Source organism: Lemur catta, chromosome 13, assembly GCF_020740605.2.
Source record: "Lemur catta isolate mLemCat1 chromosome 13, mLemCat1.pri, whole genome shotgun sequence".
Taxonomy (NCBI): domain Eukaryota; kingdom Metazoa; phylum Chordata; class Mammalia; order Primates; family Lemuridae; genus Lemur; species Lemur catta.
Window position 1 is genome coordinate 73,498,125 of NC_059140.1, and position 27,588 is coordinate 73,525,712.

The 27,588-nt window shown below is 34.2% G+C and overlaps 2 protein-coding genes across 4 annotated transcripts in view; one reads left to right on the forward strand and one right to left on the reverse strand.

The window, feature by feature from the left end:
• Positions 1–27,588, forward strand: part of N4BP2L1 (NEDD4 binding protein 2 like 1) — an 82,076-nt gene that overhangs the window by 45,995 nt on the left and 8,493 nt on the right. The window contains exons 8-10 of one of the 3 annotated variants that reach the window (XR_006738858.1): positions 7,232–7,336; positions 7,467–7,498; positions 9,483–9,639. The exons of 1 other annotated variant lie outside the window; for it this stretch is intronic. The gene's annotated coding sequence lies outside the window, so the exon portion shown is untranslated. Of the gene's footprint in view, positions 1–7,231; positions 7,337–7,466; positions 7,499–9,482; positions 9,640–27,588 lie in introns of those variants that run through there. One more of the 3 variants, XR_006738859.1, reaches the window with a different exon arrangement.
• BRCA2 (BRCA2 DNA repair associated) overlaps positions 1–27,588 on the reverse strand; it is a 59,233-nt gene that overhangs the window by 20,062 nt on the left and 11,583 nt on the right. The window contains exons 10-17 of the mRNA XM_045566947.1: positions 22,584–27,548; positions 19,923–20,018; positions 14,473–14,542; positions 6,953–7,383; positions 6,279–6,460; positions 4,510–4,697; positions 2,975–3,145; positions 2,131–2,485 (exon numbers count right to left, since the gene is read on the reverse strand). Coding sequence (XP_045422903.1) covers positions 2,131–2,485; positions 2,975–3,145; positions 4,510–4,697; positions 6,279–6,460; positions 6,953–7,383; positions 14,473–14,542; positions 19,923–20,018; positions 22,584–27,548 — 6,458 coding nt within the window. The remainder of the gene's footprint in view (positions 1–2,130; positions 2,486–2,974; positions 3,146–4,509; positions 4,698–6,278; positions 6,461–6,952; positions 7,384–14,472; positions 14,543–19,922; positions 20,019–22,583; positions 27,549–27,588) is intronic.

Here is a 27,588-nt window from a genome sequence, read left to right on the forward strand (position 1 = left end):
GAGAAGGTATTATATCTATGAAATAAGAACTGAGTAAGACAAAAAAAGAAAAACATTTAGAGAATAATAAAGGTCTGTTGAGCAATGAAAATTAAGCTGGTATATACAAATTTACTTAAAGATTAGAGGAAAAAATTAAGAACTATCCTGGAAGTTGGAATAAAAACAGACAATAAAATAGAAAGTAGGAGAAAAGAAAATTGGAGGACCACTTCAGGAGGCCTAGTGTCCAAATATCAGGAGATATGCTCCCCCCTCAAAAAAAAAAAAAAAAAAAAAAAAAGAGAGAAAATAAAAACAATGGATGGGAGGAAATTATCAAAGAACCACTTAAAAAATTTTTTCCAGAACTCAATGAAGGACATGTGTTTCTAGATTGAATGCTAGTGAGTATCTACGATCTAGATTAAAAAAAAAAAAAAAAAAAGACAGCAAAGTACGTTATTAACAAACTTCAAAATAATGGAGACAAAACAATCTTAAAAATGTCTTAAAAACAGACCACATAATGAAGGACTAAGAATAAAAACAGCACTGAACTTAGCAGGAGCTATATTAGATGTAAGAAGATAAAAAACATCTTAAAAATTGTGAAGGCATTATTTCAACCTTGAATTCTATATTTAGCCAACCTTACAAAAAGATATCAAAAAGCTGTATGCTCTCTTTCTCAAGAGCCTCTGGAGTTGTGTGCCCTTAGAATTAGGAAGTAAGTCTAGAAATATGCCATAGAATCCAGGAAATAGGGCTTTTAACACAGAAAAGAGGTGAGAAGAATTTCCAGAATAACAGCTGTGCAGCATATAATGAAAATAACCACTTCAGAATGGATTACGAGTATGAAGAGGTCTAGGGGGGTCCCCAAGAAAAAGAGATGAAACTGATGGAGGTATTTCAACATACTGGGAAGGATTTTTATAGTTCCAATGTGGGAATGAGTCAGAGATAAGGATACAGACAATTAAGAAAAGCAAACAAAAAAAAGACAGTTAGTAACTCTGTGGAAAGCAGTAAGTTGTAAAGAAAGGAAATGCGATTATGGCATGTCAGGTACTAAGTTGCAAAAATATTTTTCATAGTCATTTAGTGTATACACTGAATACAGACTTCACTAAAAATTATACTATATTAGAATGCAGAAGTTAGAGAAAGAGAAGTATGTGGCAGTGTTGGTGTAAGAGAACTAAATCTTCATCTTCCATAGCAGAAAATTAACAGTTACTGTTTAAACTGAAGGGGAAAAGATGACAGCACTGCAGGCCAAAGAAACCGCCAATGGGACTGGAAATGGTTGCCTCTTGGGAGCATGACTAGGGGAGTGGGAGGGTTGTGCCAGTGACTGCTTTTCTTTTTGTCATAGGCTTCGTATTACTTGAGTTTTCAAATTATGCATACACATTGAACTGATAAAAACAAACAGGAAAATGAAAGCCACTGCAACTGTGATATTCTAAACAACATAAAACAAAAGCCTATTTCAGTATTTCAGCTTGATGGAATGCTTTCAGTAAAAAGCAATCCAATGTGGAGCTAACACCACATAAAATATCTCTTTACCTTAAAAATGTTTACATGTTCTCTTTAGAGTAATCCAGAATAACAAAAGTAAATTCTCTAACGAGGTTGCTTTATAAGTGAATCTGAATGTGCAGTGTTATCAGTAATTTCTGATAGCAATACTGCAGACTATTACATGGCAAAGTCCTGTTATACAATTTAAAACCTACATAGAGATGAAAGGTATATTTTATTATATATTTGAGAGCCGCTGAAATCTAATTTTCTAATTACATTGGAATAGGAATCTGAGCAACTAATCAGGGTGGAAGCAAAGCTAAGAACAAGGTGGCAGCAAGGGCTATAGGTACCAAAATTGAATATCTAGTGCAAACTTGCTCTTTAATTGGAACTGTATTATTTGAGCTCAAGAAATATCTCTGGCTCTCCCAAAAACAGCACAAAAAATTTAACTGTCTGAAGAATCTGCTTCTTATACTAAGAATATCAGTACATTTTCAAGAAATGGAGCATCCTTAACAACATAAGTAAATTTAAAATTTTAAATGTAAAACCTCTCTAGAACTAACTCAATCAGTGACTATTTTTTATCAAGAGTGTACATTAATTTACCTTTAACATAAGAGATTCTGGGGCTTCAAGAGGTGTACAAGCTTCAGGAGAGCCCACCAGTTCTGCTCCATGAGTAATAATCTTCTGACCGACAGTCAGTCTGTTGTTCTTTAAGAGAGCTGAGAGGGGAGGATCTAACAGGGCCTTGACAGCATACCACCCATCTGTAAGTTCGATAATGGCCACTTTTTTGGTATCCACACTATTAGTTTTACTGCTAGAAGTTTCAGATATATTTTTGCTCGATGAAATTATGTCAGCAACACACAGAACAAGTGTTTTTGCAGCTGTGTCATCTCTTTCCATTATCTTTTTTATAGCTGATCTTCTGCTTCTATCAATTTCCAAATCATATCTACAAATGAATAGAAAAATGCGTATTTTAGGAATCGTGACTCTAGCATTCCATTGTTAAAAAAGTCACTGAATAATTGAGAATAAAAATTAAATTCAAAGACACACTGGAAGAGAATTTAAAACTTTGTAGCCAGTAATATATTAAGTTTTATATTGTTAAAATATGAGTACTAAAAAGCAAAGAAATGCAAAAATGTTTTATTAGCAATTTCTGAATAGTGGATCAAATTAGTAGCTCATATTCTTCTCATATGCCAAGAGGTTAAGATGAGGGTAGGAGAAGAGGGAACCAAGAGGTGTATATGTGATCTCTCTTAAGTGGGGGATGACAAGAGAATAGCTCTGCACAACATGAACAGCAGCGTGGGATGGCAACTGTCACCGACAACTGGCTCATGCACCATCTTTGATGGGGAAGTCACAGACTGCACAGAAGCCTGAACCATACTGCAGTATATGATTACATAATGTAATGTTTTAAACTTGCCTGTATTTTAGTTGAAGAAGCACCCTTTCTGGGCTTAGGCATCTACTAGCAAATTCCTTAGGAAAAGCAAATTCCATAGCTGCCAGCTTCCATATAATCCATCTATAGTGATTATAGACCCAAACTCTAGAAATGAGCTTTGGATCCACACCTGGGGTGTCACAGAGAGCCCTGAATAAATAAAGGTAGAACAGTATCATAAAAAACACATAGGATGATACCGAATTCAACAATGACAACCATTCTCTGTACAAAAACTGCACTGTACATTCAATAAGTTTTTATAAATTAATGTAAGATCTATCCTTCAAATCTCCTTCAAGTCATTTATTAAATGTCACCAATGTGGTAAAGCTTTCCTGACTACTTATTCTGTTTAAACCTTACACCTCTCCTCAAACAACTTTCTCTACCACCTTCCCAACTTTATTAATCTTCATAGTACTTCTCACTTTTTAACATACTATACAATTCACTTGTTATTTTAAAAAATTTTCTGTGCTTTCCATGCCCACTAGAATGTATGACTCATTAGGGCAGGGATTTTTTTGTTTTGCTTTGTTATCCCTAGTACCCAGAATAGTACCTGGCACATAGTAGGTGATCAAAAGATACTTGGTGAATGATCAAAAAATAAATAATAAGAGCAATACTGTAACTTTATGAACTCTGCTCACCTGACTACAGGGTAATCATTCTTAACACCTCTACATTATGCAGTCTATGTAGTGTAAGAAAATAATACAACTGTTTTACCATACTTTTCCTACTGTTATAGAACCTATAGCAGATGTTCGTTATGTAACAAATGTGTAACATCTAAATAACGTTTCCGTTTTAAAACACTCCAAAAAAGTTAAAAAAAATTCAGAAGAAAATGTTTTACTGCTTTCTAAAACTATAATCTTTGGAAAGATGCATAGAAAGTTTTAAAAATAAGGGTGCTAGAAAAACGAGTCCCATCTTTTGCCAATGGCATGAAGTAATGTATCTCTGATGGCAAAAAGTTTTAATTACGTTTGTGTAAACATTAGAATCAAAAGAGGTTATACAGTTTCTAAATTGTTAATGTTTTAAGGCACTGAGATTTTCTAGTTATTTGTTATGCCTGATATTTAAATACTTCTGTTTCAATTTTAGTGTTTATTAAATACTATAATATTTATATTTATTAAAATATACAATCAAAGAGAATATGACATAAATCTGTATGTACACATGGGGAGTCTACCATAAGGCCATTTCAAATTTAACTTTTCTTATCAGGCTCTATTTTGTAAATGCATAAGAAAAATGTCCCAATTTAAGAAAATTCAGTTGATTAAATCCCAGGACAAACCATATTTACTTTTCATAAGATTTCAACAGAATGTCTACTGAACCACCAATGTACTTAATGATTCAATGTATAAAAATTTGATTTCTAGTCAACTTTTAGTTCAAGGTACATGAAAGAGACGAAAGAGAGACTTATGAGGAAGAGAGAAATGATGAAATACGTAAAAGTTAATACAAAATCTTTTTACACAGAGTACCTATAAAATTCTTCTTTTCCAGCCTTTCCATCGTTGGAGGGTAGGAGCCATCCACCATCAGCCAACTGTATTCCCTGTCTGGCCCATAAATCTTCCTTACCAAAATAATCCTGCATGTGAAACTGAAAAGACTCTGCATTTTTGCTGTTAATTTTTATGCAATGTTTAGAAACGCCATACATATACAGCTGCACAAAATAAACAGAAAAAATTGATAATGAACGAAAGACAAGTCAAAATGAACATGCTTCACAGAATAAACATAATTATAACAAACCAAAACTTAATTTACCAAAATTTTTTCATTTAAATACTAGAATATTCAATATAAAAGTATTTAACATGTATTGAAAGCTAAAAATTTTAATGCATTATAAATGACCCATACATTCATGAGTCTGCTGTACCTTTTTCACTCCCCCTGTGTATATACTTCTTGCTAAATCTGCCCTAGGGCACTATTCTGGGGATAAAAAATTCTTATGCTTAACAAAATCTTCTAAGTTGAAAATTTTAGAAGGAAAATAGGAAAAGGTTTAAGTATTTCAGGGAAAATGATCTCAGGAGGTCAGATTTGTACATGGGTCTGGCCTTTCTTTCTTTTTTTTTTTTTTGAGACACAGTCTTGCTCTGTTGCCCCAGGCCAGAGAGCAGTGGTGTGATCATAGCTCACTGCAACCCCAAAATCCTGGGCTCAAGCCATTCTCCTGCCTCAGCCTGCCAAGTAGCTGGGTGGGATTATAGGTGCGTGGCACAATGCCCAGCTAATTTTTCTATTTTAGTAGAGATAGGGTCTTACTGTCACTCAAGCTGGTCTCAAACTCCTGACCTCATGCAATCCTCCTGCCTCAGCCTCCCACAGTGCTAGGATTACACGCATGAGCCATTTTGCCCAGCCTGGCCTACTTTCAAGGTGGTTACTTTCACCTCAGCATGTCTAACCCATGATATCTTTTGCTTTGTTCAGAGTTTGACTCAGACTCTTCGCTTTGGAATTGTGGCTCTTCCACTTGCTAGTTAAGTGACTTTGGAGCAGTCACTTAACCTTCCTTATGCTGTAGTCCTCTCATTTGCAAATGATAGACAAAATAATGTGCCTTTCTTTTGGAGTGGTTGTGAGGATTGTGTGAGATATAACCAATACACGTAAAGTACTTAGAAGGGTGCCTCGCACACAGAAAATGCTCAGTAGTCCGGACACGGTGGATCATGACTGTAAACATCTATATATAACATTGATGAAAAAAACTGGTTCCGTTTTATGTCATTTCACTTAAAATCAGCTTCTAAGAACCTAATGATGACGTTAACTGAGCTTTTATCTCATAGGGTTGTTATGAGGATTAAATGAGGTAATACAGGCCAGTGGCTCATGCCTATACTCCCAGCACTTTGGGAGGCCAAGGCAGGATTGTTTGAAGCCAGAAATTGGAGATCAGCCTGGGCAACATAGTGAGACCCCATCTCTACAAAAAATAGAAAAATTAGCCAGATCTGCTGGCATGCGCCTAGAGTCCCAGCTACTTGAGAGGCTGAGACAGGAGGATCACTTGAGCCCAGGAGTTTGAGGTCATAGTGAGTTATGACTGTGCCACTGCACTCTAGCCCAGGTGACAGAATGAGACCCTGTCTCAAAAAAAAAAAAAAAAGAAAAGGAAATGCTCAATAAATTTAGCTATTAATATTATCAATATTATTTACACCTCTCCATTGTAGATATTAATTACACTTTGCTATAAAAACTATAAGTATTGTACACAAAAGTGTACCTGTTTATGAGAACATGCAGAGGGAACTCGGCCTCCTACTGCTGCTTTCAGAGAGATTCTAGGCAGAGTGGATGTTTTTGCAAGATACAGACTGCCTGGCTGTGGAAAGATATGTTGCTTTTGTTTCTTTTTAATCCGCATATCCTGTATATCTCTGGCGTTCTTAAGACTTGTAATTAAATCTGTTAAAAAACAAATAATTAGCAAAAATAAAATTGAATATAAATTTAAAAAGCACAACCCCTGCTTTGTAACATTATACATATCACTTTGCTCTAATTTTACAAAGGGACTGCCTACCCCTTTTAAATCTTCAGGGATGAAAAAGTTTCAACTTGTAAAGTTGTATAAAGAATAGAAACATATTTATTATTTTTATCTCAATTTTTGAAGAAAATTTGTAGTATGATAAAAAATATATTCTGGTAATAGCAGTACTAGATTATGTGTCTAATAGCTTTTTTTTTTAACAAGAAAGTCCACAAGTAGTCATCTTTGAAAAAAATATTAGAATAATCTAAATCTAATCTTTAGATTTAGAAAATCTAAAGCATTAAAAAAGGTTTAGAAATTATTAAGAACCATAAAAGGGAGAAAACCCCCAGGACATTATTTAATAAGAGAAGTATCTAACCGAAAGGCAAAAATGTGTCATACAAATTGTCACACAATACCTAAAGGTTCTTCTTCACACTTTGTGAAATTTACAGTTGCTGCTTGATTAGAGTTGTTTTTGTTAAGCTGATGAATCTCACTGTCATTAATATTATTTTCACTGTCACCAGTGCCATGTTCGTCTGTGTTTTTTTTTTTTTTGTTTTCCTCCAAATTAATATTCTTGCTAACAGACTGTTCATCTCTGTGAAAACGTGATTTAGTTTTAAAAGGTGGGACAAAGATTTTGGTCGGTTTGCCTGTAGTAACTGAGTGTCTCATTTCTTTATTTCTTTTAGCAGGAACTTTATAAAATGGCTGCCCCGAAACTGATAAATTGCTTGAAGATTTTTCCAAAGCCAGGTGTTCATGAAAATGAGATATAGGCAGAAATTCTTGACCAGGTGCAGTAAAATTTGGACTCTGTATTTCTTGCCGTTCCTTAGTTGTGCTACAATGGGCAGAAAATATTTGATTACTGACCAGTAAATGTATACATATAAATGTTTGGGAATATGTCTTTTTTTTTTGCAGACTCTCAACTGCTACATGGCCATCCTATTCTGGTAACTGTTTTTGCATTCATCAGGGTTGTCATTCCCAAACAGTACCATACTTTTCAAGGCTACAACTGTTTCTCACGCACTAATGCCCAGCCTTTGCCTTTACAACCTACTTCACATAATAGAAGAGAATCTATCAAACGTGGACCCTCTCAGTGTGTGTCCCCTCCAATTCTACCACAGTACTCCCTCTACTTACCTCCTTTACCAGGGAAATACTACCTGTCTTCTTCTCTATGGCTCATACCTTAACCTGAAATCCCTATTCCATCTAATAACTCAGTCTCCTCATGAGCTCTCCTCTTTCAATTATTATCCCACCCCTCTCCCTTCTACCTGTTTATAGTTTTTAGCGCCCCTTACATTTAGCCCTAAAGCCTTGGCCACCTTTTAAACCCTTTTCTTCTCAGTTTTATCTCTGCCTCATGCTAATACTCACTGTTACTTACCCTCCATGGTCAACTTCCTTTAATAGATAATCTAGACTAGCTATTTTCACTTCCTCAATTTCCACTCAGTGAACTCTCATTTCTCCCACTACTCTACAGAAATTATTCTAAGATGCATGTGTATAACACACACATGCATCTATGTATACATACACATACATGCAAACTCATTCTGCTTGACTTTCCTGACAGTTGACATTTTCCTTCTTTTAATATCCTCACCACCATTGTTCTTCAAATTATTTCTTTTCTTTTACTGGTTTTCCCTCTTCCTGATTCTTAAAAACATTCATGTCTCCAAAGTTGGATTTCTTCCCTAGATACTCTTCCAGGCTGATGTGAGTCATTTCCATTGCTTAAATTATCACCCATCTAACAATAAAAACATCATTTATCCTCATGCCCAGCTTTTCCCTTAGGTATTGCTCCTACATTTAAACTGTATAAAACATCAGACATCTGTACCTTGATATTTCACACATCTCAATGCAACATGTCCAAAATTAAATTCATTGCCTTCAGCAGCTTACATGTTCTTCCTGATACTTGACACTTGGTTGAAAACCCCAGATTTCCCTTTGCCAAATCCTGCACATCTGGAACTTGAAGTTACCCTAGAATTCATTTAGTTTAGCCATTTATCTATTCATCACATACTTAATGAATTCCTGTGTGTCAGGCATTTGTTTGCTGGGGGACACAGTGACAACCAAAAAAAAAATCAGCATGTACATTCCACTGGAAGGAAACAAACAAACACGTCAATTGGCCTAGACATAAGTGTGCCTCAAATAGAGAGAGCAAGGGGAAGAAAGTTAGGTGAGTCTGGAAAGGTGGTAATGGGGCCAGATCATGGAGAACCTGAACACTATGGTAGGGGCTTTTGGCTTGTACTCTGGGATGTGATGCCATGGAATAGTTTTGAGAAAAGAAATTACAAAATCTGTTTTGTGTTTAAAAGGCTCCCTCTGGCTTCTCTGTTGAGAATTCACTGTGTATGGTGGTGGGGGGTTAAGTTAGAAGCAGAGAAACCAGTTCCATTGAAATAATCCTAGCAGTTTATAATGACTTGAACCAGGCCATCCGGGGTGAAAGTGCTGAGAAGTGATTTGATTTTGGATATATTTTGAAAGCAGAGCTGCTAGACTTTTACTTTCATTGGGAAATAGATTAGGGTAAAGGACATAAGCTTTGGAGATGTTAAGTTTGAGATGTCTACTAGTCACCCAAATAAAAATGTCAATTAGGTAACGGGATGTTTAGAGGACAGATCTGGGGCTAAAGATACTAATTTTGGAGATATCAGCAAATAGACAGTATATAAAGCCATGGAGAGTGGATGAGATCACTAGGGAGGAAGGGTAGGAAGAGATCTGGAGCTAAATCCTGGAGGACTCTAACATTTGGTGGTTAGGGAAAGAACAAGCAAAGGAGACAGAACAGCTAATGGAATAGGAGGAGAAATAACAGATGTCCCAGAAGGAAGAGTAGAGAAAGTGTTAAGAAAGCAGAAGTGATTGTGTCAATGCTACTCACAGGTTAACATGAGGATGAAGAGATGCCAAGATTCAGCAATGTGGAGGTAACTGGCAACCTTGATAAGAGCTGATGGGTAGTGATAAAAGACTGATGGGAATGGATTCGGGAGAGCACAAAAGAGATGAAGTGAAGACAGTGAACAGAGACAATTCCAAAACGAGCTGGGCTTTAAGGGGAGCAAAGCTGAGATTAGAGTGGTCAAGAAAGGCTCTTCTTAAGATGAGAGATTTACAGCAATTGCTTATGCTGACAGAAATAGTAATAATCCAGTAGAGAGTAAAAAATTAACGATGCAGGAGAGAGAGGGGAAAATTGCTAGACTGGTTTCCTTGTATAAGTGATCTAGATGAGAACTGGTACACAAGAATGAATAAACCTTCTGTTCCCAAAATTTTCACTGATCTCCTTCTTACTCTTTGTTTTTAAATATGAAGAATACTGTGAGAATGAGGAGTTTGCTTTGCAGGTTATGTTCAAGATGTCGCTTTGAATCAAAATGGAGATAATTTGCCAGTCTCAGTCACAATCTAGCCAAACCTAATGAACTGATCTCCCACTCATTTTCCTTTACCTCCTCTGCTAGACCTTTAATTCCTTACTAATCTCCTTGCAACAGTTTTGCTTTGATCTATTTCTAAAACACAAATCTGGTTATGTCATTCCTCTTGTTAGAAACTTCCAAGGACAGCCGATCACCTTTCTAGGTTTCAACTTATCAGAATGACACACAGGAAGCTTCCTATTTGGTTCTAACCTCCCTATTTCTTTTTGTTTCCTCCCAGAGGCCTTCTCCCCCAACCAAATCCTAAGATTTGGAATGTCCTCTTTAACCAAACATTCCTCACATTCTGAAGTACTTTTCCCATTAAGTTTTCTGTCACATAATTAGCTGCCAATTTTTCTTTGTTCTCACATCATTTTTACTGTATCTATTTTAGAATTTATATCACATTATAATTCTTGTTTTCATGCCTAGTTCCTAGACTAGCAATCTGAGTTACACTTATTTATCTTTATAGCCATCAGCACAGTACATATTAGGTAATTAGAGGTGCTTTCACAAATGTTTATTGAATACATTAAACTATTTTCCCATTTCATATGTAATTTAAGGTAATATACAGATAAATAACTAGGCATTTACTTTATTATTTAATATTACAACCTGTTTTGATAAAAAGAAATGAAAACAAAAAATCACCTGGCTTTCTACATTAAAAAAAAAAAAATATATATATATATGCAGCTTGCTAAAAAATATATTCCAGAAATACAGTTCAATGACTTCTCAACAATTCCACAAGTAGTTATCTTTGAAAAGGTAACATTAAAACAATTTCAATCAAATCTTTGGGCTTAAAAATTTGCCAGCTAGAAAAGGTTTTGTAACCACTTTCAACAACGTTAGATGCTTCTATATTTGTATCCATTATGTCTAAGTGACATCTCTGTAATTGCTTGTTCTCTCCACTTTTTCTATTGAGGTACCTCTATGGAAAATGAAGATTTAGCTGTTTGTCAACTCCACTGCCACCTTACTACATATGCATACACTTTCTCTCACCTCTCCCCATATTCTCAAGTTATATACTTGAGTCTATCGATATTCAACATTTACATTGGCTAAATACTTTTTACAGCTAAATGTGTTATATTGGTATAAAGTATATGTAGTATTAGCATGTAATATATTATGACTGTATTTCCTTTCTTTACAACTTTTGCTTTCTCTTGAGGTAGTATTTTTTAAAAAATTAAAAAAAATTTTTCGATATATCCATCATCCATCACTTATTCACATGTAAACTCTCAGCTATATATTATATAACCTCTTTTCATTCTGTTCGTAAATTATAGTTTTGTTCTTCAAAAAATTTTTCTCCTTAAAAGAAGAAATAATAAAATAGTGTTTCTATTAAGTTGTTTTCATTAGTTTTTTGGTTATTTTATTTTTGCTTTTTCTGATGTCCGGTCGTCTCTAGATGTCTTTATATTTAAGAGTAGAAGACCAAAAAGTTGTTTGAAAGCCCTTTGTCAAAGATGGAACATGTTGATTGCAGGATACACTGTAGATTGATTGACTGGAAATTTCTAATAGTGAAAACTTGGCTGTCTACATTCTGGAAGCTGAGTAGGGGAAGAGGGCTTGATGGGAGATCCCCAACATTCAATATGCATACATGAACCTATTCCCCTTGCTTTTGAGTACTTATTTCTGCCTTCAACTGTGGCTAGTGTGTTCACCAATAAGCCCCTCTACTGTACCCTCTCTAAAGAGCAAGTCTCTAGTCTTTTGTTAGAGTGGGCAAGAGGCAGCTGCCCAGCTTCACAGAGTGAAGGAGTGCATTTGATTGCTTCTTAAACATATTTTTTTTTAAACATTTTTTGGCTCCCTCCTTCTGTTAGCACCCAGTTGTGAAGATACATAGAGGTACCAACTCCTGGGCTTTTGAGACTTTAGTGTAGAATGGTTGGTTCTCTGCTATACCCACTACCAGCTTTGAATCAGTTTTCTCTTGCACTCTGAAAAGTTTAGTTACTGTAGTCTCTCTTATTTTCACTGTTTTTGGTACAAGTTTCTTCACTGTTGCTTTGGTCTAATTTTGAGGGCAAAGAAAGTAGACAAGTATGTTTAACTCACCATCTTTACCAAGAAGTTTCCTAATACATTAAAACACTCAGGTACTGCTTTATTTTTATCTTGTAGGCAAACTCTCAGGGATCTCTCTATATTCTTCGGTTCCAAAGTGGTCTAGGTGCCTTTCTTGACTTAGCAACACAGCTATAATTCTGGGATCTCCTTTCATTATCAACCTGAGGTTTCCCTTTGCCTCTCTCCTATGCTGAATTCTTGTTTTTTAAGTCCCATATCTTCTTCCTTCCTGATTTACCACTGGTTTTGGCTAGCTTCCTTAGAAAGTGCTTTGAACCGGAAAAGTGTCTACCCTCACAGTTAATTTGTATTTTGGTCAGTGCTAGGATTCTAGGTTGGAAGTCATTTTCTCTCAGAATTTTGAAGGCATTGCTCTGTATTATACATTGTAAAATCTATAATCTTCTAGATTCCATTATTGATAAGAATTCACACTATAACTCATGAAACTATTTGAATCTGACTTTTATCCCCCCTTTAATGAATTTAAAGTTCCTCTCTGCTCCTAGTATTCTAAAATTTCACAAGAATGTGCCTTACTGTGCCATTTTTATTCATGTGTTCACTCAGTGAGCCCTTTTAATCAAGAAAACTCATGTCCTTCAGTACTGGTAAAACTTACAATTATTTTTAAAAAATTCTTTCTTCATTTCTCTTCTGTTCCTTCCTTCTCAAACTCTGTATTTTCAAATATTAGACCCACAGAACTGACTTTTCTAATTATCTTTTCATTGCTTATTTCATCCTTTTCATTTTGTTCTATATTCTGGGAGCTTTCATGATTTCTATATATAACTTCTACTAAGTTAATTTATTTGTGCTATCATATTTTTAATTTCTAACAGCAATTTTTATAGCTACTTGTTCTTATTTTAAGGCTGTAATATCTTCTATTCCCTAAGGATATTAGTAAGTTTTTATGAAGTTTTCTTCTTGCGTAGTCTATTTTCTCTAAGTTCCTTTTTGCTTTGGTTTTTGTACTTTGGTGACTATCGTTCACAGCAACTTTCTTCCAATGACTAGTGATCCTTGATTATCTATTCTTATTTAAAAGTGAAGAACTAAATTACTGACTGGAAGCTCTGTGCTTGTCAGTTGTTCACTCCGCTGTCTGATGATCAGCTATCTGCTCCATTTGAGTACTGTCAACTGTCAGTATTTTTAGGTCTTTTCTATTGTGCTAGTCATATTCCCTAGGAAAAACTCTTCTAGTCTTCTATCTCCCAGAGGGCCTGCCTGCTAAGATTTGGGAGGCTAAGCGTGAGAAGGAGGCTCACTGCTTGATACATTAATTTGTACTTAATTTTTGTTTTTAGTACCCTTCCCTCAACTGTGCCTGGTGTCCCCTCACTCCAGCCTATCCCCAATTCAGAATTCTTCCAATTGATCGTCTCCAGAGAATAAACTTCTGGTCTTCTTGGGGAAGAAAGATAACTGCCTATCAGCTATTGGGGAGGAAATACAGACACTTCTTAAACAGAATTTCAACCAATCTTCCTATTTTCTATCTCACCTTCAGAAGTACATGTTGCTGCCAATTGGAGCCTTTCTTGGGCTCTTTAGGGGAAAGTGGGTGGCTTCTCTGCTTGCTCTAAGGCTGCAGTCCCCAACTCTTGGGCTACAGACCGGTCTGGTCCATGGACTGTTAGTACAGCAGGAGGTGAGCAGGGGGCCAGCGAGGCTTCATCTGCATTTACAGCCTCACCCCATTGCTTGCATCACCGCCTGAGGTCTACTGCTGTACTCCCTGCCTCACAACCCCTCCCTGCCCCCATTCATGGAAAAATTATTTTCCACAAAACCAGTCCCTGGTGCCAAAAAGTTTGGGGACCACTGCTCTAAGGTCAGATTTTAGCTTTCTCAGGCTTGTTAAGTCATTCATGTTTTTGGCTTCCAAACTTTTGTTGTTGTTTATTTCTTCTGATCATTGTCCTTGGGAATTACATGTTAAAAAAAATTCTCAAGTAATTTTAGTAAGATTTAGGGAGGTAGGAAAGATAAAAAGATATTTTTAACATTTGCTATCTTTTTGTCAGTTGATTTTGAGCAATCCTTAATTCCTCTCAGCCTCAGTACCTCACTCATAAAATTGGAATAAAATCTGTTTGTCTACTTTGCAAAGCTGCTATGAAACTAAAAAATGAAATAATAATATGAAGAGCACTATAAAATACTACCAAAGTACAGAATTATTTCATCCTGATGCAGGGTTTCAAAAAGAGAAGTGTTAACTTCTTTCCTTAATTTTTGTGCCATTATTTTTAGACATATTGATTTAAAAAACCAGACATTTCCTACACTATACTAGAATTTTAAAAAATTTAAACATGTCTTACCCAAAGGGTCCACAGGTAACTGGCTCTAAAGAAATGTGATGCATAAACAATCTTCTATCTTTTAAGGTGCCTAGAAGAAAATTGTTTTACATTATATATTAATAAAAATCTAATAAGAGATTTTATTTTCCATATGTTTATTACATGTTACTATAAATATTTACACAAAAATTTGAGACAATGGTAGACTTTAAAATTTTCAAAGCATATAATGGGTGCTCAGTAAATGATAGTTATCAAGAGAAATTCTTGATTCACAAACTGATGACTATATGCCAAATAACTCACAGTACAAACATAGAAAAGAAATCAGTATAAATTTAGTCAGTTGATATTAACAATCATAACTCAAAGGCTTTAGCTATTAATAATTGCCAATACAAATATCAAATTTAAAATTTAGTCTTATGAAGGTTTAGAAGCTAAGCTTAGATATTATTCACTTTCAGTATGTAACTTGTACCTATTAATCTTCATTAAGTGCATTAGTAGGGAATTAGTTGAATAAACTAGGATACATTGATCGAGCCACATGATCAACTTCTATGTAATCATAAATAAGAATAAGGACAATCTCTGTATACTCATTAAATAAATTCTTAAGTAAACAACACGCAGTAAACACGGTGCAAATGGTGTATATACCATATCTTTTGAGTAAGAAAGGTAATGAGAATACGTATACACATATTTGCTTATTTTTATAAAAATAAATCGTGAAAGGATAAACCGAAAACCATAAGCCATTAAAAATAGTTACCTAGAGTGAGCAAGAAGTAGGAAAGGTGGTGAATAATAATATGGAGGGGATAGGAATAGAATCAAAACCTCTCTAAGTATACCTTTCTGTAGTTTTGATAAATGAACTATTTTATTTATTCAAATGTAAAATTAAGTGAGAGAAAACAAATCTTAATATAGAAAATGGAAACAAACAAATCTAACCTAATTGTCAAATAAGTAACTACACACAGAAGAATTATTTTGAGTGACATGTAAACACAGTACTTTGACTATACATCCTTAATGATATACAGGTTGAACATCCCTAATCTGAAAATCCAAACTCCGAAACTTTTTGAGTGTTGACATGACTCCACAAGTGGAAAATTCCACACCTGACCTCATGTGATGGGTCACAGTTAAAACTGTTTCATGCACAAAATTATTTAAAATATTGTATAAAACCACCTTCAGGCTATGTGCATAAGGTGTATATGAAACATAAATGAATTTTGTGTTTAGACTTGGGTCCTATCTCTACAATATCTCATTATGTATATGCAAACAACCTAAAATTAAAAAAAAAAAAAAGAAATCTGAAACACTTCTGGTCTCAAGCATTTCAGGTAATGGATATTCAACCACTATATTCTAAGGACAAAAACTGCAAAGAATTCTTAAAATTTCCCTTAGTAGTTTTATTGTTAGTGGTTATTATAAATTTAAAATTATTACATATATACTGTAGGACAGTGACTCTCAAAGGATAATCCGCGGAACTTGGAGGGCAGGGTACCTACAACTGTTTTAGGGAATCCAAGTTGTAAAAATTATCTTAATAATAATACTAAGATGTTACTATATATGTCCTTTTCACTGCATTGACATTTGCACTACTGGTGTATTCTGCTGTATACTTTAGCGTGATTTTTCTCAAGAAAATGAACTTACATGATGAGTTATGAACTGCACTAGACTTTTTTTTCATTAAATACTATTTTTACTTGAATAAACAATAAACTGGTTATTCAGACTTGGGTATTCAGCAGACATTTTCTCAAAAATGAATGAAATGAGATTGCCAACTATAAGGAAAACAAGTGACAATATTTGTTGCCAGTGGTAAAATTCAAGCTTTTGAATGAAAATTAGAAATTTGGGAAGGCTGTGTCTGGCTCTGCAAGCTTGACATCTTTCCAATACTTAAACTTTCCCTATTAGATCAATAATGACATTAACAAAAGTAACTGTTTAATACTGTATAATAAAACTGTGAACTTCCAGTAGATCTGCATAACTCAGTGAACTATTATTTTCCAAATGACCAATGTATATTACAACTATCAAACTTTATCAATTTTAATTTCTAATATGATAAATATCAATAGGTGTAATCCACATAAACAAATGCTCTTTTGGACCATCAATTTTTAAGAGTATAAAGTTTTGAGAGGAAAAAGTTTGAAAACCACTACTACAGGATAAAGCAAATAAGAATTTCCGCATTACAAAAACAGTGATACCAGCAGCAATAGTATACCTAGCACACAAATCTCAATTTAAAAAAGCAAAGAAGTGCTCAAAAATTAACCAATGTATAGTTAAAAAAAAAAAAAAAAAAAAAACCCAAAAAACAAAAAACAAAAAAACTCCAAACAACCCTTGGGCCCTTGGGAAGTAGTTTGAAGAGGTTTCTACTTCGAAATTAGGGATGATTTGAACATCAAAAAGGATGTTTTATTTTTGTAAAGAAGTACATTATTTATAACATGTTTTACCTATAAACTTTATACATACATTATAAAAATCCATGAAATCAATTTTAGTCAACAAAGAAAATTGCTATCATTAACAGTGACTATTACATTAACTCACTCCTTACTGTGAAAAACTGTAATTAGAGGGGAAAAATTAAGTATTTACTTTGCCTTTTGAGGCAGAACTATAGTTAAGCCCTAGTTGTTAAGAGAAAGCTCTTCCCTGTTGAAGATTACTAGCTGATAAATGGGTAAGGAATAACAATTTGAAAATCAGTTTTTCAACTTCCAATTAAATAATTAATTCAGGCAAATATTATCAATGGATGTTAAAATTGTGAGTGAAGATTGCTGAGTAATCTGGATATTCTCAAAGTACCAGAGTATCATGCCATAGATTACTTGCTAATTACAAATGAGAAAATATACCTTTTCAATGAAGTGATCTTGTAGTTAGCATCCTAACCAAGTGATCAAATCCTCTGACATTTGTGCCTCTTGATATGATGTAATACACATACACAGCTCTTCTAGGAGGCATTCTTGCCAAAAATGCATAACCTAATCCTATTCAAGTCTTCTATCCAAATGGGGAATAGAACAAGTTAAATGATACCACAAGGAAACAAGTCTAGAATATAGGACAGTCTACACAACAACTGGCTTGGACACTTTAAAGTGTCAATGTCATAGAAAATGAAATGAAATTTAAAAAAAGGCAAGAGGAATACTACAGATTAGATTATATCAGACATTAAGAAATTTCTTTGGTGACAATGCTCTATCATTATAAAATGTTATTAAGTCTGAAACTAACATTCAAAGGGTTCAGCAAAAATATATGTACACCCATACCTATATATAGATATTATAGATAAAATATACATAGCAAAATAACAACTATTGAATCTAGGTGGTGGATAGTGGGCATTCATTATATTCTCTCAACTTTTCTGTGAAAACGTTCATAATACAAAGTTAGAAGGAAAAGAGTCATTCACTGGCATGTGGTGGATAATGATACTGCTGAAAAGAATCTTTGAAAACATAAAAAATAAGATGTGATGATCAAATGAATACCTTATATCTACTGGCTCAAAATAATTCCAAAAGGGGAGTTATGATCGTTTATGTAACAACAGTAGCACTGTTAGAATTAAACACATGTTCTTCCATCTACTTCTCCCTAGGACTGTGCCAAAACTAATTGTTTTAAAAAACAAGATTTGTCTTATACCTACTGCTATTTAATACCATTCTTTTAATACCTAAAGATGAGTCACATCTTAAACAGGTTCTAAAGATAGCTTATCAAGTAATAAATACAGTAAAAATTATTCTACAAATTACTTATACTTCTCATTGAGAAAAGTAATCATGGTTTTAGTTTTCAACCCCGTTCAGAATTCTTGTGCATACTAAGGTTTCAGAACCAGTAAGTTAGCAGAAAGACAGACAGAAATAAGTGCACTTTTCTGGACATTCAAACCATCTTGTCTTTAAGATAACTTTCAAATTTCTATCATTAAATGGGAGATGAGTTAGAAAATTCCAAAATGTTCCTACTTCTTGTGGGATTTATCCATGTTTCAGAATTAAGCCTCTATAGTTTAACATAATTATCCCTTACTATCCAAACTCAGAAACCAAATATATAGTGAACAATAATTACATATATTTTATTTTCAAGCATTCCATGGTAAGAACTTTGGATTTCAGCCTAAACAGCATAGATGCCACAGAATTTTAAGCAGCCAAGTAACAGGATCTGACCAGAAGAATCAGTCTGGTTGCAGTGTTGAGAATAGCCTGAAGAGAGGCAAAGGCAAAAGTTGGGAGATCAGATAGAAGCTATGAGAGTGGCTTGGATGAGGGTGCTAAGGGTAGAAGGGAAAATAAATGATCAAATTCTGGTTATACTTTTGAAGGCAGAATCTACAGGACTTATTGACGAGTTCTGCCGCCTGTGGCCTACTGGATCCTTGAGTGAGGCCTTTTGACTGAATCCAAATTTTACAGAACAAATCCTTTTGTTAAAAGGAGTGCACCAAAGAAAGATAAAGGTTTTCTTGCCTCCTTTGGTGCTCAAAAAAGAACAATCCTGAAATCAGAAGGCCACAGGTTCCCCAACCCTGGCTGAGGTATGAGGAAACAAAAAAGTAAAGGATATCAAGGTTTTGATGGGATCAACTGGCTAGAATGAGAAAGGAAAGACAAGAGAAAGAGCAGGTCTGAGACAGGGATGGAATCAGGAGTTCAATATTAGCTATATTAACTTTGAGATACACATCAGAGATCCAAGTAGAGATGTATCAAGTGGCAAATCAGTGAATCTGATATTCAGGGACAGGCTAGAGCTGCATACAACTTTGGCAGCTAATGAAGTTTAGGCAGAAAAGAGATCTAAGGACAGAGCCCTGGGGCTCTCCTATTTAGAGTAAGAAAACAATAAAGAAGAATAACCAAACAAACAGGAGAAGGAGTTGCCATACAGAAGGAAAACAAAGAGAAAGTGGTGATCTGGAGCAGTGATCAACTATGCCAAATGTGGCTAAAAGATGGAGTGAAATGAGGACTGAGAAATGCCCACTTGATTTGGCAACATGGAGATCACTGTGTGATTTAGGAAAGACTGATTTTAGGGGAATGCTGGGGGTCAAAGCCTGACTGGACTCTAAAATCTGAACTTTAAATTATTATACTAGTATTTTACTAAATTCTTATACCTTTGTAAAATAAAAAAGTCATTATTTTATAATCAGTTCACGATTTCCAATTACCTTGCCATCATACTAGGCATTATGAAGGAAAAGTCCACTTAACAAACAAGGCAAGATATAAATTTAATAATTAAACCACACTGTAAATCTCTTCCAATACACACATCCAAAAGAAATGAGAAAAATAACTTTAAGACTATTACAAATAGTATCTATGAAGGGGAAGATACAAATAAAAAGCAAATTTTACCATCTGGAGTGCTTTTTGAAGCTTTTAAGGATTTTTCTTGATTTTCTATTATCTTGTTAAATTCATTTAACAAGTTTTTTTTGATTGATGGTTCTCCTAAAAATAAATTTCCATACATGTTTTTGAAGCAAATAATATCAATTTTATTTTTCAAAAGCCTATAGTCCATTTTTAAAACTAAAGTACTGACTCATACAATATATTAATTACCAAATTTGTAAGGATTGACTCTTATATTAATTACCAAATTACATTAAAATATTAATAGTGATACTCATTTAAAAATTCTAGAGGCTAAGAGGGTAAGATTAAATCATAATTCAAGTTATGCATTTCTATGTCATAATACATAATAATTATAATTTAAATAGTGACCATTCTACTTTGAAAGAGAAAATTAATTTTTCAGTGTCAATTTAATTTCTATTATTTTTTTCATCATTTAAAAATACAATTCCCTGGTGGTCTAATGGTTAAGATTCCATGTTCTCACTGCCATGGCTTGGGTTCTTTAAATAAAAACAAACAAACAAACAAAAAACCCCGGCCGGGCGTGGTGGCTCATGCCTGTAATCCTAGCACTCTGGGAGGCCGAGGCGGGTGGATCGCTCGAGGTCAGGAGTTCGAGACCAGCCTGAGCAAGAGTGAGACCCCGTCTCTACTAAAAATAGAAAGAAATTATCTGGCCAACTAAAATATATATAGAAAAAATTAGCCGGGCATGGTGGCTCATGCCTGTAGTCCCAGCTACTCAGGAGGCTGAGGCAGTAGGATCGCTTAAGCCCAGGAGTTTGAGGTTACTGTGAGCTAGGCTGACGCCAGGGCACTCACTCTAGCCCGGGCAACAAAGTGAGACTCTGTCTCAAAAAAACAAACAAACAAACAAACAAACAAACAAAAAAACCCCACTATTTAATAGTGTCTAGAGATTAACAGATATTACCAGATACCACAGATAAACTATTTTTCAATAAACTGGCACAAAATATAATTCTAGGGTTATTGGCAATGAGGCCAAACAAAATTTCTTCAAATAAACTTGGGCAAGGAGGGGGGCATTAAACTCAAGGTGGAATTTGTTATATAGGTCCTTGAATTAGAGTCACTAAGAGATTTTTTTAAAATTATCAAATTATTAGGTTATTAAGTATGGAATGCCCAATTTCCTTAAGTACTAAGTTTGACACTTGATATCTCTGACATTTCACTTTGACACTTATTTTTTTAATTGTAAAGGTACATCCTCATTCTTTCAAATGCATGTTTTGGCTTATGATTACCTTTCAAATTTTTTTTAGAGCAATTTTTGAGAAACCATGGATAAATCAAAAATTCTTTTTATTTTTGAGTATGAGTTCTGTCTTGGAACCAATATAGCGCAGACAGGTCGAAATATCAATGAAGTGTTAGGGAAGGATGTGGCTAACGGAATGCCTAGTACATCAATGGTTTGAGAGGTTCTGTTCTGGTGACTTTTAACCTTGAAAATGAACTATGTGGGTGACCTGAGACCATAGGTTTTTAAAAGAGCTAGTTATTTAAGATTATCCATTCAGAAGTTGGAGAGTTAGTTTTGGCATTTACTTTAACTGTAACTAATCAACACATTCAATTATTTAAGATTATTCCCAGAGACATTGACAGGAAAAATATATACACATCCAATTAACCTAATACAGCCATGTGCCACATAACATTTCTGTCAAAGACAGACCACAAATACAATGGTGGTCCTGTAAGATTATAATAATGATCCCATACAATTACAAAATTTTTACTGTATTTTTCCTATGTTTAGATACACAAAGTTATCATTATGTTACAATTACCTACTGTATTCAGTACAGTAACATGTACAGTTTGTAGCCTAGGAGCCACAGGCTATATCATATAGCCTCGATTTGTTGTAGGCTATCCCATCTAGGTTTGTGTAGGTACACTCTACAATGTTCACACAATGATGAAATCGCCTAAGGATGCATTTCTCAGAATGCATCCCTGTTGTTAAGCGACATATAACTGTAGTTGAACAAAGCTGTTAGATATACACTTAAAAGGGCAGTTAGCATATAGCCCAAATAGCATTAAGATCATGATATTATTTTCTAAGGATACTGTTTTTAGATCAACTCCTAGATGAAAAATAGCAGGCAAACCAACGCCTTCTGAATGCTCTCTGACTACTATGTGTCAGGTTCAGGACTCAGTGCTTTAGATAACACTATTTTTGTCCTCATCATTACTCTATGGGAGGTGTCATTGGTATCTTATAGATAAGGAAACTGAGGCTCAGAGAAGTAGGGTAAAGCCAGAGTCTGAAACTCCGCTATACATGCAAAAACAGTTAAAAAGTTGGTACTATGCAGGTTTTGTTAAAACACGAAGAGTTTCAACTTTTCTAGCGAAACTCTAACAGTAGTTTCTCAATTATAACTACACTAATAATCTCTAAAAATCCATTAAGAGACTCTCAAAACATGACTTCTTGGTATATAGATTCAGAAATATCAAGTCAAATCACACTCCTCCCCAACTACATATAAAAGTTGAACAAATATACTCAGCTTATAACACTCTAATTGCTAGAATACTAGGACTGCTAAGGACTAAACACTTTTAAAATAGTGATTGACAAACCAAAAGGTAAAAATAAACACTTACCAACTGAAACAAGGTCATCTCCTCTTCTTTTTCCAATGCGTGAATTTAAACAAACTGTCTCCTCATTTGGGCATGTAAAAAGAGAGTGTTTAGAATGACTTGGTGGTTCAGAATCTGTCAGGTCACCATCTTCCATAAACGCTTTGGCAATCTCCACTGCTTCTGTTTCAAAGCAATTTTCTGAATCTTTGGGGTAAGTAGAACAAACTTCTATATGTGTTTTCACAGGAACATCAGAAAAAGTTTCAGGTTTACCAGTCTTCCTTTTTATGTTTTTAGGTAAAGCTTGTTCTTTTCCCAAAACATGAATGTTCTCCACAAGTGATACTTTGGTTCCTAATGCCAACTGTTGTTCATCTTGCTTAAGCTGAGACAGATGTGGAGGAACTTTAATAAAGTGATTATTTTCTGAAGAACTACTTTCAATATTATAGTTGTTTGATAATTTAAATTCTTTACTGTAGGCTTTTTCCATTTTTGAGTTCACAGAATATTCTAGAGTTCTCTTATCAATACAATGAAGAGAAGGTATTTTTGATACATCTTGTCTGGATGTAGGTGAATGCTGAAGAGTACGGTCAGCTCTGATTAAATCAAATTCCTCTAGCATTCCCTTAACTTTGTGTAAAGCACGTTCTGAAATTGAAACCTGTTTTCCACTTGCTGTACTAAATCCAGAGAAACCAGATGAATTTACCACATTATATGAAAAGGCTTTTTGGGGTGATATTAAATTTTGGGGGATATGCATCATTTTTTCTTCTCTTGTGAACTGGGCTGAATATCCTTCATTGCTTTTAAAGGATATTTTGGAAAAGAGTTGCTTGCCACTATCTTCTATCTCAGAAAACACCTGTCTTGCCTTTTGTAATGAAGCATCTGATATTTGTATGGATTTTTCACTTGCTGTGCTAAAAATGCCACAAGCATTTGTAGAAGAGACCGACTTGGGAAGCTTCCCTGTATTAAATTTACACATACTTGAAGTTTTCAAATTAGAATTACAAGGTGCTTTTTTAGAAACTTTCTCCAATCCAGACATACTTGGGTCATGTAAAATTTGCTCACTTTGAACGTCAGCAAAAACCTTATGTGAATGCATACAATATTCTTCATCAACAACTTCATCAGAGTTAGGAAAAACAATATCCTCTGAATCATTTAATGCCTTATAATAATCTGCCACAATTTTTGTTTGGCAAGTGCCAGATTTAGTGTTTGGCTGAATTACCTTACTGCAGTTGTCTGTGAATATCTGTTTTACTTTTTTAATTGTTTCATGTGAAACACATACTATTTTACCACTGGCTGTGCTGAATGCAGGTGGCCCTACTTCAAAATCATTTGAATTAGATACAGACAATTTAGTGGTTGTATTTTCATCTTTGCATAGTGAAGAGTTAGTCACAAGTGTCTGAACACAAGCATCTTCATGTATGGTTTGTGGGTATGCATTTGCTTCTTTTACAATGGATATTATTTCAGAAAAACTAGCATTTTTTTTATCTCCAATATTCTTCACCACTGGCTCAATACTAGAATCAATTTTATTTTTTGAGAGATATCCTGAATCATTATATACCTCATGAGAATAACAAGAATCAGAATGGTAGGAATAGCTGTTACACAGGTTACTGTTACTTAAATAAGTTGAATCTTGCTTTTCAAAGAGATGATTTTTGTCATTTTCAATTGTAATACTGTTTGAACCACTTTCATGTGAAGGATTTCCCGAGTATTCTTTTACACATATAATGTTGGCAGTATTTATTTTTTCTGGTTGATCATCCACTTCTCCTTCTCTAAGCCATTTTTTTGCTTCAAATAGTGAAGCCTGACTCACAGAAATTTTTCTACCATGTCCTGTGTAAAACGCTAAAGGTGAATTTTCAACAGCTGAGTAGGGGGACTGATTTGTGTAGCAAGTTGTAGGACTTTTTGCTGTTTCTTTTTCTACATTTTCATGTACTTTAACTTTCAAAGAGATATTATTCGATGTTTTGAGATTTTCAGACTGTCTATATAAATGATCACTTAAGAGCCCAGGTAACACTGCACTTGTATTAGAAACATGGTTTTTCTCATTATCATCTAGAGAATTCTGCATTTCTTCACACTTTGGAGCAGTTATCTCAACTGTCTCACATGCTAAAACAAGCCCTTCTTTACAGTCCCCTCTGTCCTTCTGGATCTTTGATCCTTGGCTAAAACTGGTGATTTCACTAATATCTTGCTTTTTGTCATCAAAAAGATTTTTAACTTTTTCCAAAGATTCCTTTGCAATTTTTACTTTTTTCCCACTAGCTGTGTGAAAACTCAACAGCCTAGCTTCTTTGATCTTTTCAGTTTCACATTTAGGTTGTTGCTGGAGGGTTGCTAATTGATTTCCAGTACCAATTGGGATACTTTCTTTTAATATTTTGTTTTTAAACACGTCTGTTACCTCATGACTTAAAATGTCCACTTTGTTCTCACTTATGCTAGAAAGTAATTTAGAATTCAAGGAAAAGTTATTCAATTCTTCTGTTTTTTGATCAAAGAAATTTACAACTTTATTTAATGACTCTTTGGAGATGCAGATATTTTTGCCCCCTGCAGTCTGAAAGGATATATCAAAAATCCCCAAATCTTTTACATTTTGCTCGATTTTACTAGCAGCTAACTGTTTATTTGAAGTATCAACATGACATGTTTCTTCAGCTTTCACAATTTCCAAACAAGTTAAATCTGACAAATTTTCTTTAATTTGAATGTTTCCCTCTTTCACAAACTGGCTAGATAATTTAAGATTGTGCTGATCAGTACCTGGCAAGTCATTTACATCTTTATGCATATAAACTATATCATTTTTATTTGAATCATTGCCATCAGATTCTATGTGATAAGTATTTCTACTAGTGGCATTACATTTGTTATCTTCATTTTCAGTATTTCTCTTGTAATTTTCAATATTTTCAACAAAAGTGCCAGTAGTCATTTCAATATTATCTTGTAATATTAATTGGCATTTATTTTTCTCATTTACATTCTTATCATCGTTATGATTTTCTATTTTAAACATTGAAACAACAGAATCATTACATTTACTTGAAGAGAAACTTCTTGGATCTACTTCTATAGAAGGTTCCTCATTAATATTCTCAATATCACTAAACAGTTTCACAGCTTTTTGCAGAGCTTCACTAGAAACATTCAGTTTTTTGCCAAGAGCAGAATAAAAGCCTCTAAACTCCACTTCATTTTCACCTGTTAAATAACCAGAAGCACTTTTGTTACAGTTGTTTTCCAATAAGCTAGTGAACTTTTGTTTAACTCCAATTGTACCTTCAAATTTCTTGCTGCTATTTACCTGACCAATAGATGGGACATTAATTGTGACATTAAGATCAACATCTTTGCATTCTTCAGAAGTGGTATTTAAGAGAGTCATCTTGTTTGCAAGCACTTCACATGTATTATTCTGTATTATGTGATTTGGTTTTCTAAACTGTGTAAATTCAAACTGACTTCCTGATTCTTCCAATATAGTAGAAAGTTCTGTAACTTCTGCCTTTTGGCTAGGTGTTAAATTATGGTTTGAATTAAAATTTTGCTTTAAAAATAACATTTGAGGAGGTATGTGACTATTTTCACAATTAGAACCAAATGGACCACTCTGCACACATGCAGATACATTATTAACTGACTGTGAAACAAACTCATGAGCTTTGCTCAGTTTCTTCTGATTATCTAATGCCAAGGCATTTATAATTTCAACACAATTTAAACTAGTAGGATACTGTTCTTCAATATCTTTGAAGAGCATTTTACTTTTCTTAATGTTATGTTCAGAGAATTTTATTTCTTTATTTGAAGCTGTTCTGAAGCTACCTCCAAAATTGTGATTCGAAACTGGATATAAGGGTCCTGCCCATTCATCCATGTAATTATTTTTGTTTGATTTCTTATCTATATCCAAGGAGATGTCTGATTTTACATCTTGACCTAGAGTTATTTTTAGATGCTGCTTTACACTGTTTCTGCTCTCCTCTGTAAAACCATAAACTGTATCTGATGAGTCCAAATCTTTTGTAATCAACACTTGGGCTGCTTGTTTGTTACCTATGTCTGCATATAATACCATGGTAGAGTTCTTGAGAATGGGTTCTTTTACATGACTGAGGTCTGCTTCATGAAGTTCTTCAGTATTTCCTAGGATAGGATTATTCCTTTCATTAGTTACTGGAAAAACAAAATTATTCTCGTCTTGAAAAAGTTCTTCTGAGTTTGGATTCAAAGTTATTTTTGAAATTAAAGTAGTTTCTTCTTGGCCTTTTTGGATTATTGATAAATTCGTATTTTGGCTGAATTGTACCTTTGTTGAAGGTGATGCTATTGTTATATATTTTTCAGGTGGTAACGGTTCAGCAGTTTTAGAATTTTCATTTAAAGAACATACTTCTTGATTCTTTTCTGTGGGAATATTTTTGGTTAATTTAAAATCAGCTTTATAATTCTTTACTTTCTCTGACATTTTGTATGACTCTTTTTCTCTAGAAATCACAACTGAGTTTGACAGAGGATCCTTGGAGGTAGAAGGTAAAATAAGAGTGCTGGTACTATCGCGGTCACATAAAAGATTTTTCTGAGATTGATAGTGAATACCACTACATTCTACTTCTGAATGTTGTACTGCAGGTTGACATGCTGCAGCCAAGACTTTTTCTTTTATGTTTGAAACTTTTTCACTTTTTGGATCACATGACAGACAATCAGTTTCTGGGGTTATAAATGACTGCAATTTTTCCTTATTAATTTTTGCTTCTTTATAACCCAGATCTTGGGAGATTATTATATTATTAGAAGAACTGCTTTCATTACTGGAACATTTCCCCAAAATTTTCCCAAAAGAGCTGGTTAAGGACAAAGATGGTTCTTCAGAATCATTCTGTAAATAGTTTCTTTTGACAGAAGAATGCAACAAACCTAAACATAAAAGCACAAAGTGACAAAATAAAATTAAAGT